The sequence below is a fragment of the Brassica napus genome, chromosome C6 (genome assembly GCF_020379485.1).
Source record: "Brassica napus cultivar Da-Ae chromosome C6, Da-Ae, whole genome shotgun sequence".
NCBI classification, from domain to species: Eukaryota; Viridiplantae; Streptophyta; class Magnoliopsida; order Brassicales; family Brassicaceae; genus Brassica; species Brassica napus.
In genome coordinates this window covers 30,027,214-30,045,929 of record NC_063449.1, presented here as the reverse complement: position 1 = coordinate 30,045,929, position 18,716 = coordinate 30,027,214, and the positions used below count along the sequence as shown (strand labels likewise).

Sequence of the window (18,716 nt, the reverse complement as noted above, 5' to 3'; positions counted from 1 at the left end):
AAAATAGTTTTTAATCACAAAAAGTTTTATAGATATTAAAAATGTTTAATAAATATATAAAAATAGTTCTAATAAACAAAAAATAGTTTTAATAAATAAAAAATAGTTTAATAATTACAAAAAATAGTTTTAATAATATTAAAAATGTTTAATAAATATAGAAATTTATATTATATATATATATATATTTTAAATCCAAAATAATAGTTTTTAATCACAAAAAAAGTTTTATAGGTATTAAAAATGTTTAATAAATATATAAAAATAGTTCTAATAGACAAAAAATAGTTTTAATAAATAAAAAATAGTTTAATAATTACAAAAAACGTTTTAATAATATTAAAAATGTTTAATAAATATAGAAATTTATATTATATATATATATTTTTTTAAAAAAAAATCTCGAATAATAGTTTTTAATCACAAAATTAATAAAAACTAAAAAAAAAATTCCAAATCAAGTGAATACCATAATCAAACTCGATTTTACACAATCCTATCATTCACCCTAACAAAAATCTATAAATATCATTCCAAAATCATCAAATCTACTTAAAAAAATAACAAATCTAACCTAAGAGAGTGGGATGAGGTTCATACATGATCAGTGACTGAAATTGAGGAGGATTAGGGCGGAAATCACGAGAGAGAAGGAGAGCTTCGGCGGAGAGGGTGAGAGAGAAGGAGAGCTTCGGCGGAGAGGAAGAGAGAAATGGGGAAGAAGATCTGGTTCGACCTAATAAAATGAGGCATCCGACGGAAAATGTCCGTCGGAATTTCCTCGGAAAATTATATATTTCCGTCGGAATTTCCTCGGAAATTATTAATTCAATTTTCGCGAAATATTTGGCGGCTTGGTTTACCCGGTTAAATGAAAATATTCCGAGGAACCATGTTTCCTCGGAATACCCTCGGTAATTTCCGAGGAAATTCCGAGGAAAAAGGGTTTGGGGTTTCAAAACATCGATTTTTTTTGCCATATTTCATTTCTTATACAATTGTAATGCATACCATTGAGGATTCTTTGTATAGATGATCATAAACCATGAAATAAGAAAATTTCAAAAATAATTGTAAGTATTCCCTTTACCGTTTATTAAAGTGTATAAGTGTTTCTCTTATGTTGTGTGGTTTTCGTTCATGCAATCGTAAAAGTGTTTGTTATTGGGTAAAAAACCAAAGTTTGACTTCATAATCTGGTTAAGACACTTAATGAAGGTTATATACGTGTTATTCAATCAGCAAAACGTTGTTTTCGGTTAAAAACCCCTAGTTCCTCGAAATTTCCTCGGAATATTCTGAGGGAATTCCGAGGAAACCCTTATCTTCCTCAGAATTTCGTCGGAATATTCCGAGGAAATTCCGAGAAAAAAGGGTTTGGGGTTTCAAAACATCGATTTTTTTTGCCGTATTTCATTTCTTATACAATTGTAATGCATACCATTGAGGATTCTTTGTATAGATGATCATAAACCATGAAATAACAAAATTTCAAAAATAATTGTAAGTATTCCTTTTACCGTTTATTAAGTGTATAAGTGTTTCTCTTATGTTGTGTAGTTTTCGTTCATGCAATCGAAAAGTGTTTGTTATTGAGTAAAACACCAAAGTTTGACTTCATAATCTGGTTAAGACACTTAATGAAGGTTATATACGTGTTACGTTTTCGGTTAAAAACCCCTAGTTCCTCGGAATTTCCTCGGAATATTCCGAGGGAATTCCGAGGAAACCCTTATCTTCCTCGGAATTCCGTCGGAATATTCCGAGGAAATTCCGAGGAAAAAGACTCTATAATCAAATTCCTAAATCGACAAGGTCTATTCCGAGGAAATTCCGAGGAAAACCTATCTTCCCTCGGAATTTCCTCGGTATTTCTATTAAAAAAAAGTCGATGCTAGTCTGTTTCCGAGTCATCATCACCAGATGAATCTGAATCAAGTCGATGCTAGTCTGTTTCCGAGTCATCATCACCAGATGAATCTGAATCTGGATCTTGGTGAAACTCTCCAATCACTGGTTCATCCTCTACGTGAACGACGGCTTCCTCTCCGAAGTCGGTTAAATCGACTACAAGGCCAACTCCAGCTAAATCATCTGCTGCACTTAAGTTTCCGGATGTGCTTGGTTGTAGTGGATCTTCCAGCTCAGAACTTCTCTGAACTCGGCCTCTCGGGTTGAGTCTTGTAATAGTAACCCATGGATCATCTTTGTTCCTTACCCGGGGGTACTTGATATAACAAACCTGTAACATTTAAAAAATTATTAGTAAAATTATAAATTAATACACATGATGATGAATCATTCTGAATAATTAACATTTAATTATCTGATCGCCCTGAGAAGCAAGAATGAAAGGATCATAATATTGCAGCTTTCGCCTCGAATTTACTGATGTAACACCAAATGCATCTGTTCTCACACCTCGATCTAGAGTGTTGTCGTGCCAATCACAATAGAAAACAGTACAGCGTAATCCAACCATGCCCAAATACTTGATTTCCAAAATCTCATGTATGTGTCCGTAGTATACATCATCTCCTGATGCAGAACAAACGCCAGCATCATAAGTCGTACTCGAACGCCTCCTCTTCTGAGTTGTGAATGCATATCCCCGAGATACTCGGATATGACTTCACAACAAAGTTTGGTCCAACGACCATCTCGCGTATCCAATCGTCAAATGTTTCACCTCTGGCCAAACCAGCAGACACCTATTAATAGCACATATATATGTTATATCAATAAATGTGAATTATTATAAATATATGATAAATGATATTTTAATTTGTTTAAAGCACTCACATAAGTAAACATCCATCCAACAAATTCTCTCTGCTTCATTTCTTCTAGTTCATCCTCTATGGCGTATCTATATTCGAACCGCTTTTCTGCCATGAAAATCATGTACATATGATGACAATGATGTAATTAATTAAGATTTAAATTTCAACTTGTTAAAATAAAAATTTGTAAGCTAATTTATTTACCTCTCATATTGAAGAACATCTTCGCAGTTGGTGAGCAAATATGTTTGCAAATTACTGCGCTCCTGCTCAGTAAGTCGACGGTCCTTTGGTTTTCCGCTAAGTCGTCCAACGTCTGTGAAAATGTTTGGAACCGTAACATGATATGTTCCCCGTTCGCCTCTATCATCATGCCGAGCATGTCTTCTGTTTTTGGTCTGAACTTCTGCTGGAAAGTAGTACTCGGCAAAGTTTGAAGTTTCTTCATTGATCATCTGTGCGACTATAGAACCTTTCACCCTACTTAAATTTTTCACCATCTTCTTCTAATGGAACATATACCGCTCATACAGATACATCCATCTATACTGCACAGGACCACCAAGTTCCAATTCTCTTGCCAGGTGAATAACAAGATGCTCCATAACATCAAAAAATGAGGGAGGAAATATCTTCTCAAGGTTGCACTGAATCACAGCTATGTTAGTCTTCAAATTTTCAATACCTTCAAGAGTCACTGATCTCGTGCATAAATCGCGGAAGAAACCACTTATCCCTGCAATTGCTTCATGAACATTTCGTGGTAATAGTTCCTTGAAGGCAAACAGAAGGACGCGCTACATCATTACATGGCAATCGTGGCTTTTCAAGCCAGTAAACTTTCCTTCCTTTCTGTCGATACAGTTACGCAAATTAGATGCGTAACCGTCTGGAAATTCCACATCGTTTGAAATCCAATCAAAGAACGCATCTTTTCCCTCTGCATCAAGTCGGTATATGGGAAAAGGAGCCCTACCATTCTCATCAACATGAAGTTCTGAACGAGCACATATATCGACTAAATCCAGTCTTGACTTCAAATTATTCTTTGTTTTACCTTGAACATTAAGGATTGTGTTCATGAGATTGTCAAAAAAGTTCTTCTCAATATGCATGACATTTAAATTATGCCTTAGCAGATGATCCTCCCAGTATGGCAGATCCCAGAAAATACTTTTTTGTGCTAGTTATGTAGGTCTCCAACAGCATCTACCGGAAAACGCCCATGTCCACCGACGTCTGGCGTCCTTTCTGCACCAAAATCTCTTAGTTGTGTCTTCAAATCTTTCCCACAAGTTTCCAGAGGTGGACTGTCAAACACCCTCTTGTTCTTCGTAAACAAATTCCTACTCCTACGATATGGATGATCAGGTGGTAGGAATCTCCTGTGACAGTCAAACCAACACGTTTTTCTTCCGTGTTTTAGTTGGAAAGCATCAGCGTTATCTTGACAATATGGACATGATAGCCTTCCATGCGTTGTCCATCCAGATAACATACCATATGCTGGAAAATCACTTATTGTCCACATTAGTACTGCCCGCATTTGAAAGTTTTTTTTACACGAAACATCGTATGTTTCAGCACCTTGAGCCCATAGTTGTTGCAACTCATATATTAGTGGCTGAAGAAACACATCAAGTGATCTCTTAGGATGCTCTGGTCCGAGAACGAGAATCGAGAGAAACAAAAACTCTCGTCGCAAGCACAAGTTTGGGGGTAGGTTGTATGGTGTAAGAATGACTGGCCATAGAGAATACTGTCTTCCACTCTTGCCAAACGGGCTGAAACCATCAGTACATAATCCAAGGTAGACATTTCTTCTCTCATACGCAAAGTCGGGATACTTTGATTGGAAATGCTTCCACGCTTTTGCATCTGAAGGATGTCTGATCTCACCATCTGTTGAGTGTTCCGCATGTCATCTCATTGGTTGCGATGTGCGTTCAGACAGATACAACCTCTGCAACCTTTCCGTCAAAGGCAAATACCACATCTTTTTATATGGCACCAGAACTCTTCCACTCGTATCTTAATAACGAGGCTTCCCACAAAATTTGCATGTAACCCGCTGTTCATCCGCCCTCCAATAAATCATGCAGTTGTCGCTGCATACATCTATTACCTGATACGATAAACTAAGACCAGCTACGAGTTTCTGAACCTCGTAGTATGAACCAGGAGCTACATTATCCTCGGGTAGAATACCTTTTACAAAATCAGCAATCGCATCCACACAGTCTTCAGCCAAATTCTAATCTATTTTAATGCCCATCAATCTTGTAGCAGATGATAAAGCTGAATGACCATCTCTGTAACCTTCGTACAATGGTTGCTTTTCAGCATCCAACATATCATAAAATCTCCTAGCTTGTGCATTGGGTAAATCTTCTCCTCTAAAATGATCATTTACCATATGCTCAGTACCTACACCATAATCTACATCCGTTCTAATTGGTTCTTCTAATCTAACCGCTGGCTGAGGTTCGCTAGTACTACCATGTTCATAATCAGTTTTTCCATGATGATACCAAATTTTGTAACTTCGTGTAAAACCACTCAAATATAGATGAGTCCAAACATCCCACTCTTTAATAACCTTTCTATTTTTACAATTAGAGCAAGGACATCTTAACATACCTGTTTTTGCTTCCGGTTGTCGGTGAACTAACCCCATGAATTCGGTTATACCTCGTTGGTATTCTTCCGTAAGCAATCTCGTGTTCAAATCCAAATGAGGTCGATCGATCCAAGAACGAAAATAATTTGAAGAAGACATGTTTTTTATGAATCAAATTCGTGTGTAAAAAGAGTAAGAGGGAGGATGAAGATATGGAGTGAATAGAAGAAGAGGGTTCTTGTATTTATAGTTGAAATCCTGCCGACAGACCGAGAAAATTCCGACGGAATTCCGACGCCAACGGCTAGTTCGTCGGAATTTCCTCGGAATTTTTAAAATCCCCCAACGGCTCTCCAACGGCTATAATATATCCTCGGAATTCATCGGTTTTTTTCGAGGAATACATTTTTCCTCGGTATTCCATAAGAACATTCCGACGGATTGATATATCCTCGGAATTCCGTCGGTATATTCCGAGGAAACCAAATTTTGTGTTTCGTCGGAATATCCTCGGAAATTCCTCGGGATATTCCGAGGATTTCATTTTTCGTCGGAATGTCCGTCAGAATAGCGTTGTTTTCTTGTAGTGAAATATTTATCTTCTTTTGTATACTTTTATTAATATATATAAATAAGATTATAATTTTTAAGAGAATTTCCATAATTTTAAATTTGGATTTTCATAGAACTTTTGCATGTATCTCTCACATGTGAGATGAAATTGGGCCTAAGAATTTAAGTTGTTATACGTGACTCTCGTTTTGTTTGACCTGTTTCGAGATAGGTGCATGTTGACCGATTTAAAAATTTTGAATTGCGAGTGCTGATACGGATTAAGATTATTTTAAATATGACGTGTGCAGATCAGCTAAATTTTGAATCACACTTAACTGCTAATCCGCAAAAAAAAAAATTAAAAATCTATTTTCGTAAAAATATAAATATTTATATAATTTAATTATAAATATATAATTTTAAAAATAATTAATATATAATTATAATAATTATTTTAATATAGTTAATATTATTTGCGAATTTGGCAGATTATCCACAAATTTTGACGGAATAAATATGGGTATAAGAATATTTGTTTGCAGATTATGTGAATTAGATTTTTGAATAAAAAAATGATTTAATCCGCAATGACGAGTTGACCCACAAATCAAGCACTAGCACTAGATGGGATGTCATAAAATTTAAAAGGAAATGTTGTTTAGTGTCCGAGACCTTTTTCTTTTATAGGTAAAGACCTACACCTGTTTCTTTTTTGGTAAAAGTTCGACACTTGTTTCTTCAATGATACAAATGTCGCATATGGTGTTGTTCAAAAAAAAAAAAAATGTTGCATATATAGTACTTCAATAGAGTGAAGACGTGAGAATCGTTCTCTCCAGCAGTTTTATTAAACAGAGTTTTAGAAGCATATATATATATATATATATATATATTCATACAAATATATATGCCAAGCTTGAAAATGAAACAGACCATGAAACAGACCTTAATAACTCTTGTAAGTGGAGAGGCCATAAACAATTCTTTAAACAAAGAACAAAGTTTAGATGAAAATCAAAAAATTACAATTTGCATATCCACAAACTTTGTACCAACTAAAGCAAAAATAAAATACAATAAAATACTTGTTTGTGAAATTATTCCTTTCATGTGACAAATCATTGTACCTATAAATTAGGTAGCTAAACCTGGATTCCCATATCATCAGTGGTGAACATGGAAGCCATAGGAGTTTTTGGATCAAAACTCTCCGTTTGGCCTCATACAAATTTATTTCCAGCATGCAAACTCTATCGTTTTCCGGTGACCTCGTATCCTCGTAAGCATGTACATTTTGTTCCTTTGAAAGCGACAGCTAATACTATGGCTTGTGAAGATGAAGAAAATAATCGTAATTTCAGAAAGTTAGTCCCTTCTAAATGGGATCATCAATCCCTTTTTGCTAATCTAGATTTCTCAGTAAGCCTCTCTCTCTCTCTCTCTCTCTCTCTCTCTCTCTGTTATAAGTAGTCATGTTATTTTGTTAAAAAAAGGAAGCCGTGGGTGTATAATTTCCTTTTTTGGAAGGAGATGGATGCGCTTGGGAGAGAGATAGAGGCACTAAAGCCACAAGTGAGGAACATGTTCATGTCTTCCAAAGACATTAAGAAGAAAATTCTTTTTATCTATTTGCTTGTGACACTTGGTCTCGCATATCATTTCGAGGATGAGATCGTGGAGACTCTAAAAGATGGTTTCCAAAAGATAGAGGAAATCATGTCGGATGAAGATGATTTGTACGCTGTTTCCATTATCTTCTATGTTTTCAGGACATATGGTCACAACATTTCTTCTGGTAAGGATTTTCTGGCTATGTTTATAATCATATACCCTTTTTAGCACATGCAGTTGTGTAACTAGTAGCACGCAGATGGGTAGCCAGAAAATATTTCTGTTGGGTGTACAACTAAAATAAATCAATTAAGTAAAACAGAAAAAAGTGGAGAAAAAAGATAGTACAAGAATGACGAAGAGTTGAGTTTGATTTAGTTGGGCAAACCTCAACCAATTTAAGAAAACCCAAATGAGATACATTTACACACAGAAATTAAATAATTTAAGTGGTTGTAAAGATCCTATTACAACAAAGTGAGTTTTGGAGTATTTATTTTAAAAAAGGATTGGCGTTAGGTTCCTAGTTTGATTTCCATTTGGGACGAGCCTAATGAAGCTTTGATGTTTAGAGATGCATGGGACGAATACATATATGGATCCGTCCTGCAACTATCCTAATTAAGATCTTCGATTATCCATTAATTTTTAAACCAAGATCAAATATATTAACAAAATTAAAATAAATTTTATACATTTGTAAATAAAATTCAGTGACAATAAAGGAAATATATGTAATTTAATATAAAATTTTGTATGTAAAAAAATCTTTTTCAATTTACAAAAAAATCATTTTAGATTTATATTTTCTAAAAATTGTTTTGAAAAATTGTTTATGTAAAATAAGAAAAATGCTTTCAATATTTATATATTTATTGAATTTTATGAATTTGGATTTAGTAGTGTTTTTAATAGATTACTTGCTGTGTGTGATGTATACCATAAAAATAAATGATTTTTAGCTATAATCTCATGAGGTAATATCAATAGAGATGTATTTTCTTTGTAATTTTTTAAAAATATGATTCTTTAAATTTATGTAAACTTGTGTATAGTTGTTATTAATTTATAATTTTGAAGAGACAATATATTTATATAAAAAAATTTAAATAAAAAATTGTTCCAACTTAAAACTAGTAAAATTTATTAAAGTATCATGCAGTTATTAATTTATCAAGTATTGATTTATAAATCTCTTTTTTCATATCATTTCTAACGTGCAATCGCCACTGATAGTGTATTTGAACACAACTTCGATTTGGAAAAATAAATAAGAGTCAATTTTTGTTGAATTTATTATATTAGGTCTTGCAATTTTTTTCATATAAAAGAATTAAAAGTACGAATCAGAAATCTGTTTAAAAATTTTTTTGGTAGGATCTACTGATCTATGGATAACTTGAGACACTTCCTAATTGTGTGTTGTGATCATGACGAGATTTCGTACGTACACCTATTAATTTGTTTTTATTTGACCAAATGACATTCATTTTGGTCAACAGATGTTTTTGAGAGGTTCAAAGGGGACAGTGGAGAGTTTAAGGAGTGTCTTACAAGAGATGCTAAGGGTATCCTAAGCTTGTATGAAGCTGCTCACATGGGGACAACTACAGATTATATATTGGATGAAGCTTTGACCTTCACATTAAGTTACTTAGAGTCGTTAAGTTGTACATGCAAACCTAATATGTCAAGGCTTATACGAAACTCTTTGGGTCTACCACAGCCTAAAAACATGGAGATATTAGTGGCAAAGGAATTTATCCGGTTCTACGAAAATGAAGAAGATTGCAACAAGATGCTACTCAAGTTTTCCAAGCTTAACTTTAAATTCCTCCAGCTACTTTACCTTCAAGAATTCAAAATCCTTTCAAAGTAACTAATCATTTCTCCCGAAGAAGTGTTAAAATTTAATATATCTACCTTTTGCAGCTTGGTGTAATATTGATGTTTGTATGCAAGATGGTACAAGGAACAAGACTTTGAATCTAAGTTGCCACCTTACTACAGAGACATACTTGTGGAACTGAACCTCGCTACGCTAGCATACATGGAGCCGAAACATTCACGAGTGAGAATTTTTCTGACTAAGTTTTACACGATTCAAGTAATACAAGATGATACGTGTGACAGATATGCTTCTCTTCGTGAGGTCGAAATCCTCGCCGATACCATTGAAAGGTACATTATCTATATCGTATTATTAAAGTAGCTCGAGTCTTCCACTCCTCATAATAATCTTGTTCTAGATTTTCAGAAATTGATACGTTCTTGTTGTGTTTTCTCCAGTTTCAGTTTAACATTTCTTCTAATCTTATCCAGATCTATAATAGTCTAATTTAAAAATAGGTTCAATCTCTATATAACTCAGGGAAATTTTCACGTTGTTTTTATAAACTATTTTTTTTCTATAAACTCAGGCAAATTTGAACTCTTATAAAAAGTTTGATTATTTTCATAATAAGCTTAATGTCTTATTACATATATAGTAAATTAAAAACATTCTTAAAACCAATATATTATACAGGATATTGACATCTATTCTATTGAAATAGAAGTCACAACTTCTTTCATGTGTGATTTTTATGTTAGACCACACTTAAGAAATTTTATTAAATGTATTTTAATAAGACTAATAATATATATTATCTTTGAACTACTTTAATCATAATATTTTTTATATCTTTTCATTTAAAATATAAATATAAATAAATATATATATATATATATATATATATATAATTTTTTTTGAAAAATCTGTTTAAAAAGATTTTAACAAGATCTTAATTTTCAAAATTATATGTAAAATAATTTCACTAGTTTTGTCATTAGTTTTGAAATATTATTATACATTAATATATTCAGTTATCATTTATAAAATGAAAAATAAATATTATATTATATTATATTTTTATCTATTATATAATCACAATCAATCATATTAAAAGGAAATTATTATGTTGATCTAAATATTTTAACAATATCTTAATTTTCAAAAAGTTTATGTAAATATTTTCACTAATTTCATAACTAGCAATGAACTATTATTATGCATTAATATATATATTCAGTTATTTTTTATAAAATTAAAAATTCTATCTTATTTTTATCTATTTTATAATCATAATCAATCATATTAAAATTATTATATTGAACTAAATATGATAATATTATATTAAATTGATAAATTTATTAATTTTGTTTTCATATATTTATAAATCATGTTAAATTGATAAATTTATATATGATGAGAGAACGGCTTAACATTAACAGAATATATAATATATGTATAAAAATTAACATATTTTAGACTTTTGTATATACAATAATATAGTACGTAAAATGAATAAATGTAAAAAAATACTGCTAAAAAAAGTCCAGTTTTGAAGGGCGGATCAACATTTAACATAAATTAAATACAAAATAATTTTCAAATATGGTTTTTTATGAACATATTATTTTGTTTAATAACTAAATTCGAATACAATAAGATAAATATATAATAGGAAACAACAAATACATGTGACGGGTTTTTTGCTGACAAAAAAAATGTTACTGTTTTAAATAATTTGTTATTTACAATATGTAAACTAAAAATTATTGTATTTGAAGTAGTTATATAACATTTAAATATATGATTAAAATTAAAATGTGTACCACTAATGATATAAAATAAATATATATGCATATAAAACCGAAAATAACACGATTTAATTTTACGTTGTCAAAAAAAAAACACGATCTAGTTTTACATTTAAAAAAGCAAAGAGAAAACGTTGATGGCTATACATATTTGATAACGTAGGTGGGATCTCGACGATCATGCCATGGATGGACTACCAGATTATTTGAAATCATTGGTTAAATTTATATTTGGTACATTCCAAGAATTTGAAAGAGAACTTGGGTCAGAATTAGGAGGGCTTTACAGTGTGAAAGCCACAATTGAATACGTAAGCAATCGTAAACGATTTTTTTTTTTTTTGGAAACGACATAATTATAGTAATAAGTGTACATCTTCAAACTTTTGAGTCATTCCAGTTCAAGAGATATATGAGAAGCAACCTTCAACTTGCGAAATGGGCAAGTGCGGATCACTTGCCTAGCTTTGAGGAGTACCTAGATGTTGCTGGACTCGAGATTGCTGTAGAATTTACTTTGGCATGTATTTTGATGCTCATGGAGAATATCCGCAAGGAAGAAGCTTATGAGTGGTTGAAATCTAGAGACAAACTCGTTAGAGCAATGTCTACAAAAGCACGAGTACCTAATGATATGTTTGGTTATGAGGTAAGGAAAAAAAATGAATTTTCTTATATGATTCATTTGGTTCTATTGCTTGATAATTAGATTTAACATGTACGTAACATGATTAGGATGACATGAGCAGAGGATATCAGACGGGCTCGGTCAACTGTTATAAGAAGCAATATGGAGTTACCGAAGAAGAAGCATTCAGAAAGCTTGGTCAATTGATTGCAGAAGGTGATAAGATGATGAATGGGGAGATTTTGAAGCCAATCAATGTGCCACGCCAGGTTCTAAAGGTAGTCATCGACACTTTACGTGCACTGAATGTTGGATACGATAAAGAAGATGGATTCACCCGTCCTGATCGACATCTCAAGAACCATATCATGTCTATATACGTTAATCTTTGAAGACGTTGGTGTATCCAAACTTGTGGTTTAGTAAGTGAATGTGTATGTACTTTTCCTACAATACTGTGTCCCGTCGGTTGGTTTTCAAGAAAAGTATATGTGGTTTTGTGTTGCTTACCTGTTGCCTGTTGGTTGGGTTTCGGTTTTATGTTGCCTTCTGATGCATCTTGTCCTTCATCTTCGACTTTGTTTCCTCATAGTCGAGATAGCTTTACATCTTTGTTGGGTTCTATGTTTTCGTTGGGTTTTACTTTTCGTTTCGGCTTTCTTGTATTCTATTTATTTTGATATTCATTTTAAAGGATTGTGTTTGAGTTTTGTAGACTTCCAAAGTTATTTCTAACCATAACACCAAATTTAATATTAGGCGGTTATTGGACAATGAATTTGTAATACGATTTGTGAATTTTATGTAGATTGTGAAAATAGTTGATAGATTTTTAAAAGTTATGTAGCTGTGAAAGTTTATATACATTGACTTATGAAATTTGATTATAATTTTTCAGATTAGTACATATTTTCATGAATTTGTATCACCTATTTTCTTTCATTTTTTTGTAAAGTAAATATATAATTTACTTTTCTAAATAATATAGCATGATTATTATTTGTTTCTTTCAAATTAAAATAATAATAATAATAATAGTGATACATACAAAATTAGGCAATTCTCTTAAATAGTTTCTTATAAGATGATTCATTACTTTTTATAACCGAAAGCTGTTTCATTAAAAAAACAAAAAACCATTTTACCCCTTGCTTTATATATATATAAATAACACATTGTACGTTTTTAAATTCGAACTTTTTACTTTTTAAATAATTTTTCGATTTGTTTTCAAATTTTTGTCAAATTTTATTTTTAAAAAGCTAAAAATGATTATATATTATATATTAAAAAATACTAAAAAATAGAAAAATAATTATATATTCAAAAATGTAAATGTATATAAAATGTAATAAATTATAGTTTTGGACATATAATTTGGATTTAAAGTGCAATAGATATTTGGTAAGTGTAACTATTTTGTTTTCTAGCTTCTTTATCACATGGATTTTGAAAATCACATGGATATATATGATATTTTGAAAGTTAAGTCTTATGAGTAAAAATGAATAAAAATTCATCTTCTAATAACACTAGATTTAGTTAGCATTAGATAATCAATAATAACTAAACTTTTTGAATAACAAGGGATTTAAATAGATTTTAAAAATTCTTAAACCAATAAAAATAGATTATATTAAGATTTTTGAAATTCAAGAACCAATAACAATAGAATCTCAAAACTTTCAAAATTCATGAGAATTCACTTACCAATAACCCCCTTAGATTATATTAAATTTGGTGTTTTGTGTCAAAATTTTATTTTTATCTACAACTGTCATATCAAATTCTACACTAAAATAATATTTTATATTATTAACTTTTTAGTTTTGGTAATTTAATATGTTAACTTATAATTGCTTGATTATATTTATCACATTTGATTTTTAGAATGTTTTAATCAAAACTTGGTAATTTTATATTTCTGTTGATATTTTATATATGTTATTTTTTCTTTAAATTAATTTGTAAATGAAGAAAAATCTTTTGCCACTTAATGAAGAATATATTTTTGAAAATATGTATTTAGTTGTTGTTAAAATTAATAAAGGTACAATGAAAGTGTTAAACATGAAATTTTCCCGTAATACTATTTACACTGCACCAAATTTGGTGGGTTGGTGACTCATTGGAGATGAAATCACACCAAATTTGGTTTCATTAGAGAAAGCCTAAGGAGCTGACATTATATCAGTTAATTTTAATTTGTTTTTTTATTTGTTTTGATTCGATCCAAAAAAATCTTGATATCTATAAGCATTCATAACAAAACAATTGTTAATAATTAATATCTGTTAAAAACGAAACAAATCTGAAATACTAAATTTTTTAGAGTCAGGCATCCGATCTACTTCGACTTTTATACAAATAGATGTATATCTACAGTAAGTATAAGTTTTAAATTAATAATTTCATGTAATTATTATTTTATTAATCATATTTATAAAATCAATTACAAAAGTATTGAATTAAGAAATAAATATAAAATATTTATAAAACTACAGTTTTTCTAAAAAATTATGTTTTATAAAATTATTAATTTTAAAATTTTATGGATAATTCATAAAAACTAACTATGCAGGGTTCGAATCCCTCTCTCTGCTTTTGTTGATGAAAAGATTTTTTTCTTTATTGGCTTTTCTTATTTCACTAATCTTTATCTTTATTTTTATTTTATATTTATGTAAACCATATTTTTGAAAACAAATGTATATAGTTTTTCTAGAATTACTTGTATTGAATAAAGTAGATGAAAAATATTTATAAATCTTCATAAATATCTGTAAATTTTATATATTTTCAAAACAAAGCAAATCGAAATATTATAAAACCGTAAAACCTACTCTACTTATAGTGATGTAATCATCTAGTAGACTTTGGTTATAGTTAATGGTAGTTTTATATATTTCATCAGTTTACCTTATAAATTGTGTGTTGGACATTGCTTTCCTGCGGAAAATTTCAGCAAAAAAAAAAACTCAATTTTCAAAATAAAGCATGAGACCAAATGCATTTTGATATTTTCTTAGGAGGCATCTTCCCGGAATGTTCCACCCGTGAAAGGACAGAGAAACAAAACGTGCTTCCATTATAAAACTGCCAGCTGGCGTCAGAGATTGCTTTTAAAAATAAAAAGATTTGCTCAAAAGTTATTATCTTACTTTTTTTAATTATTAAAAAATATTGAAAAAAGCCTTCGCCAGCTCATCACCACCATCATCATCTCCTCCTTTAAAAAGAAAGCTAGGGACTACTTCATCGCCTTCTTTCGTTTTGCCTTTAATCTATAGCCTTTTTGTTTTTGCGGTTTCTCTCGATCAGCTAAGTTTCGATCCATTCTTGTTCTAGCTTTTCAATAGCTTCTCCTCCTTCGCTTTCTTCGTTTCTGTTCTCAGATCTATTCTCTATTGATTTCAGATCTAGATCTAGGGTTTGTTCGAATAAAAATTGGGGGAATTTGAAAAAGAAGGAATGATTGTAGGTTCTCTATGAGCTACTCAGTTCTTCTTCGGCGTATTCGCATAGTCCACTCTTTCTCCGTCGTTTATCTCTACTATACCTACGTCTTCTCATGAACTAATCGTTTCCGATCTCATCTCGAATAAACATTTCTGAGTTTTTTTTTTCCATTCAATCTAAACCGATTCTTTGATAGATTAGAGAGCGGGGAATTTAAGATCTGTGTGTAGAATTTGGGGGTAATTTATAGGGATTTAGAAAAAAATTATATTATTATATTGTTTTAATTTTGGTGAGGAAAAAGTCAAAAAGTCAACGGAAATGGGGTCGAAAAGTCCTGATTCCGACAATGATCCGAGGTACGCTTCCGTCACGGACGAGAGGAAGAGGAAGAGAATGATCTCCAACAGAGAGTCCGCTCGGAGATCAAGGATGAGGAAGCAGAAGCAGCTCGGCGATCTCATCAACGAGGTCACCGTTCTCAAGAACGATAACGCCAAGATCACCGAGCAGGTTGACGCGGCGACGAGGAGGTACGTCGAGATGGAGTCCAAGAACGACGTCTTGAGAGCGCAAGCGGTTGAGCTGACGGAGAGGTTGAGGTCGTTGAACTCTGTGCTGGAGATGGTTGAGGAGATTAGTGGTCAGGCTTTGGATATTCCTGAGATTCAGAACCCTTGGCAGATTCCTTGTCCGATCATGCAAACCAATCATGGCTTCTGCTGATATGTTTGAATGCTCTGAGGATTTACTCATTGGCTTGTCCGTTCGAGTTTTGTAACAACTAGAGTCATTGGTGTGTGTCATCTTTATAAAAACTTCAGTCTCTTGTTTTTTCAGTTATTTCAGTTTGTGTGGTCTTGCGGTTGTCTTTTATTCTTGTGTCGTCTATTACATAAGATAAGGTTGTCATGTATTTGTGTTTCTAGATGAATTCAAGCTTTGTGTTGTTTTTCTTATATTATATGATTAATTCGATTTCCGACTATGAATCTTGCCAAATTACAAAGTATATAACATGCTCGAGTCTCAAAGGCAGCATTCATATCATATCACCAAATAGACTGGAACAAAAGATTTGTATGTAATATAATATAAGGACGGGATCCTGGAACATGATGGATCAGTCGTAAGTACGACACTCGCTAGTCTCAGGATTGTCTTTGCAGTATTCCTCCAAAGGGTCGGAGTCTTTCTTCTTGTCTCTAGCGTGGCTAGCTGCTGCGCTTAGCTCCTCGACCTCGTCCCACGCAGCTACACACTCTCCGCTCACTGGATCGCCAGCACACGTCTCCTCTGCGTCCTTGATGCTCTTCTCCACTTTATCCGATATCACTCCTTCTGGCGTCGCTTTAACCGGCCTAACGGTCACCATCCGGTTGGTTGTTCTTGAACCAATATTCCAAGGATTGTTCAAACGGACCGGACCTGCGAGACGAACTGGTCGAGCCTCGCTGGTGATGACTGCTAGTTGGGTACCAGTGTTAAGACTAGTAGCAGCTATAGTTGCCATTGCTGGAGGAATTTTTTTTTTGGATAAAAGAAGAAGATAGTTCACATAAACTGGAGCGAACGGAGAGATATAAAGTGTGCATGAATTTAATTTAAGTGAACCCCATTTCTTATCACGTATTAACCAACCATAGAATTACACGTGTTTGAATACTCTTGAGATATTTTTTTATTCGATCGAAATGCGAAAGATTGTAGCCGTCGAAGCAGTTTTTCAAGAATACCACACACTGCTCTTCAGATATTTTTATCCCAAAAAACATTCAAATAGAATCAAGAAAGATGTTCTGAAATTTAACAATAATATCCAATTTGTTGTTTATTTATTAAGCAAGCAACTCTTTTTCTCAGGTAACTTTGTCTGAGAAGTCAAGAAACCATACAATAACATAAAAATAGAGCTTGAGAGTGGTGTTGTTGAATTTACTCTTCAGGGTGGACAACGCTGATCTCGCCTCTCTCGAGCAAGTCGTAGAAAGCTCTGGTTTTCCTCTGCTCGTTCCAGTGGTGCATCTTCCAGAGACCACCAGCAGCTAAACCGAGTGCCAAACCGATAACTAATTCCTTCACCACACTCGGGCCTTTCAGCGTGGCATGCGCAACCTTGTGTCCTGCCATTTCAACCTAGCACAAATCCTCTGCCATAGAGTCAATACAACTATCAACAATAATATATGACAACTTCACAATCTTAATGAAGCAGCTAAAGCTAAAAACGTGATTTAACAATCAATAAACATCTTTCTCGCTCTATATATAGTCTCTCTTATTGATCAAATACGCAAATTCTTATATAGGTATGCACATACGCCTTTGCAGTCTAAATGTACACACACACTTAAGGATCAAACATACAAAGACTCTCCTGGATCAAATATGTTCTGAACGCAATTATGAATGAGCTAACACACACACACATGAAATGAAATTGGTATCGTTCTCAAAGAAAATGATTGGAGTTTTCAGAGAATTGCTACCCTAACAGAGAGAGTCAAACAGAACCGCAAAACCGAGAAACAATCACATGGATCCGAATCTGATAAAGCCAATCCGCTACATGTTTTTGATAGCCTATCAAATCATAAACTAGAATATCGCCTCGGAAGTTTAGAGACGACAGAAACAAATGGAAGAATCTGGGATTTTACCTGAGTAGATGAGCGAGAGCGAGAGAGAGATGTACGACGACGACGACGAACGAAATGGGAAACAGAGAGGATCCGATCACCTGAGTCATCTACTCCCTTTAATCTCTTGTTGGGCCTAGATATGGGTTTCAGAAAACCGAATGTATGGGCCTCTCCTGGCCATTCGTTTTACTTATTTATCTGAATTGATTTATTATTTTGAAGACATGTGAACAGATGTATAACCTTGCTTAACTAATACAAAACAAATTAAAGTGGCTTAAAGCCTAAAACAAATATAAAATATATATGCTTTTTCCTTAAATTAAAATATATAGTAGGCAGGTGTATATTGTTTTCTATGCTCTTTTAAAATTTGTATTTATTTTAATACTTGTAGATCTATTCTATCCGCCTTAATACTATACATTTATATTTACATTACTACTTTTTTTCTTCCTAGGCCTGGACAGTTGGGTTCGGGTACCGGTTTTTCGGATTTGGAAATTAGACCCCGTTTGGGCATTACAAAATTTCAGATCAAGTTCGAGTTGGGTCTTCCCGGATCCTGGTGGGTTCGGTTATGATGTAAAGGAACATGAAAATAACCGAATATATCTGAAACAAGTTTGGATTCAGATAATAGTACCCAAACTAACCATATTATCCGATTCGGTTCCAGTATTTTAGATCAAAACTACCCAAATATACCAAAAAAAAAACTAAAAATACTCATTAGATACAGTTTCGTTTGAGTATTTATAGCCAAACTATCATAT

At 32.4% G+C, this 18,716-nt stretch overlaps 3 protein-coding genes and 1 pseudogene across 3 annotated transcripts; 2 read left to right on the top strand and 2 right to left on the bottom strand.

Annotated features, from left to right (window-relative positions):
* The first annotated feature begins 6,980 nt into the window (after window positions 1-6,980).
* Window positions 6,981-12,747, top strand: LOC125588673 (terpenoid synthase 28-like). The gene is made up of 7 exons (XM_048760307.1): window positions 6,981-7,377; window positions 7,486-7,753; window positions 9,072-9,444; window positions 9,532-9,750; window positions 11,375-11,522; window positions 11,612-11,860; window positions 11,947-12,747. The coding sequence occupies exons 1-7, from the start codon at window positions 7,135-7,137 to the stop codon at window positions 12,229-12,231; spliced, it is 1,785 nt and encodes a 594-aa protein (XP_048616264.1). The 5' UTR covers window positions 6,981-7,134; the 3' UTR covers window positions 12,232-12,747.
* Window positions 12,748-15,047: 2,300 nt separating this feature from the next.
* LOC106399227 lies at window positions 15,048-16,286 on the top strand (annotated as a pseudogene).
* Window positions 16,287-16,323: 37 nt separating this feature from the next.
* Window positions 16,324-16,855, bottom strand: LOC106399230 (calvin cycle protein CP12-2, chloroplastic-like). Its single transcript, XM_013839707.3, has one exon. It carries the CDS (start codon window positions 16,809-16,811, stop codon window positions 16,422-16,424), a length of 390 nt encoding a protein of 129 aa, XP_013695161.1. The 5' UTR covers window positions 16,812-16,855; the 3' UTR covers window positions 16,324-16,421.
* A 223-nt stretch (window positions 16,856-17,078) lies between these two features.
* On the bottom strand, window positions 17,079-17,428 carry LOC106399233 (probable cytochrome c oxidase subunit 5C-1). The gene has a single exon (XM_013839712.3). The coding sequence runs from the start codon at window positions 17,426-17,428 to the stop codon at window positions 17,234-17,236; it is 195 nt and encodes a 64-aa protein (XP_013695166.1). The 3' UTR covers window positions 17,079-17,233.
* Window positions 17,429-18,716: the final 1,288 nt, after the last annotated feature.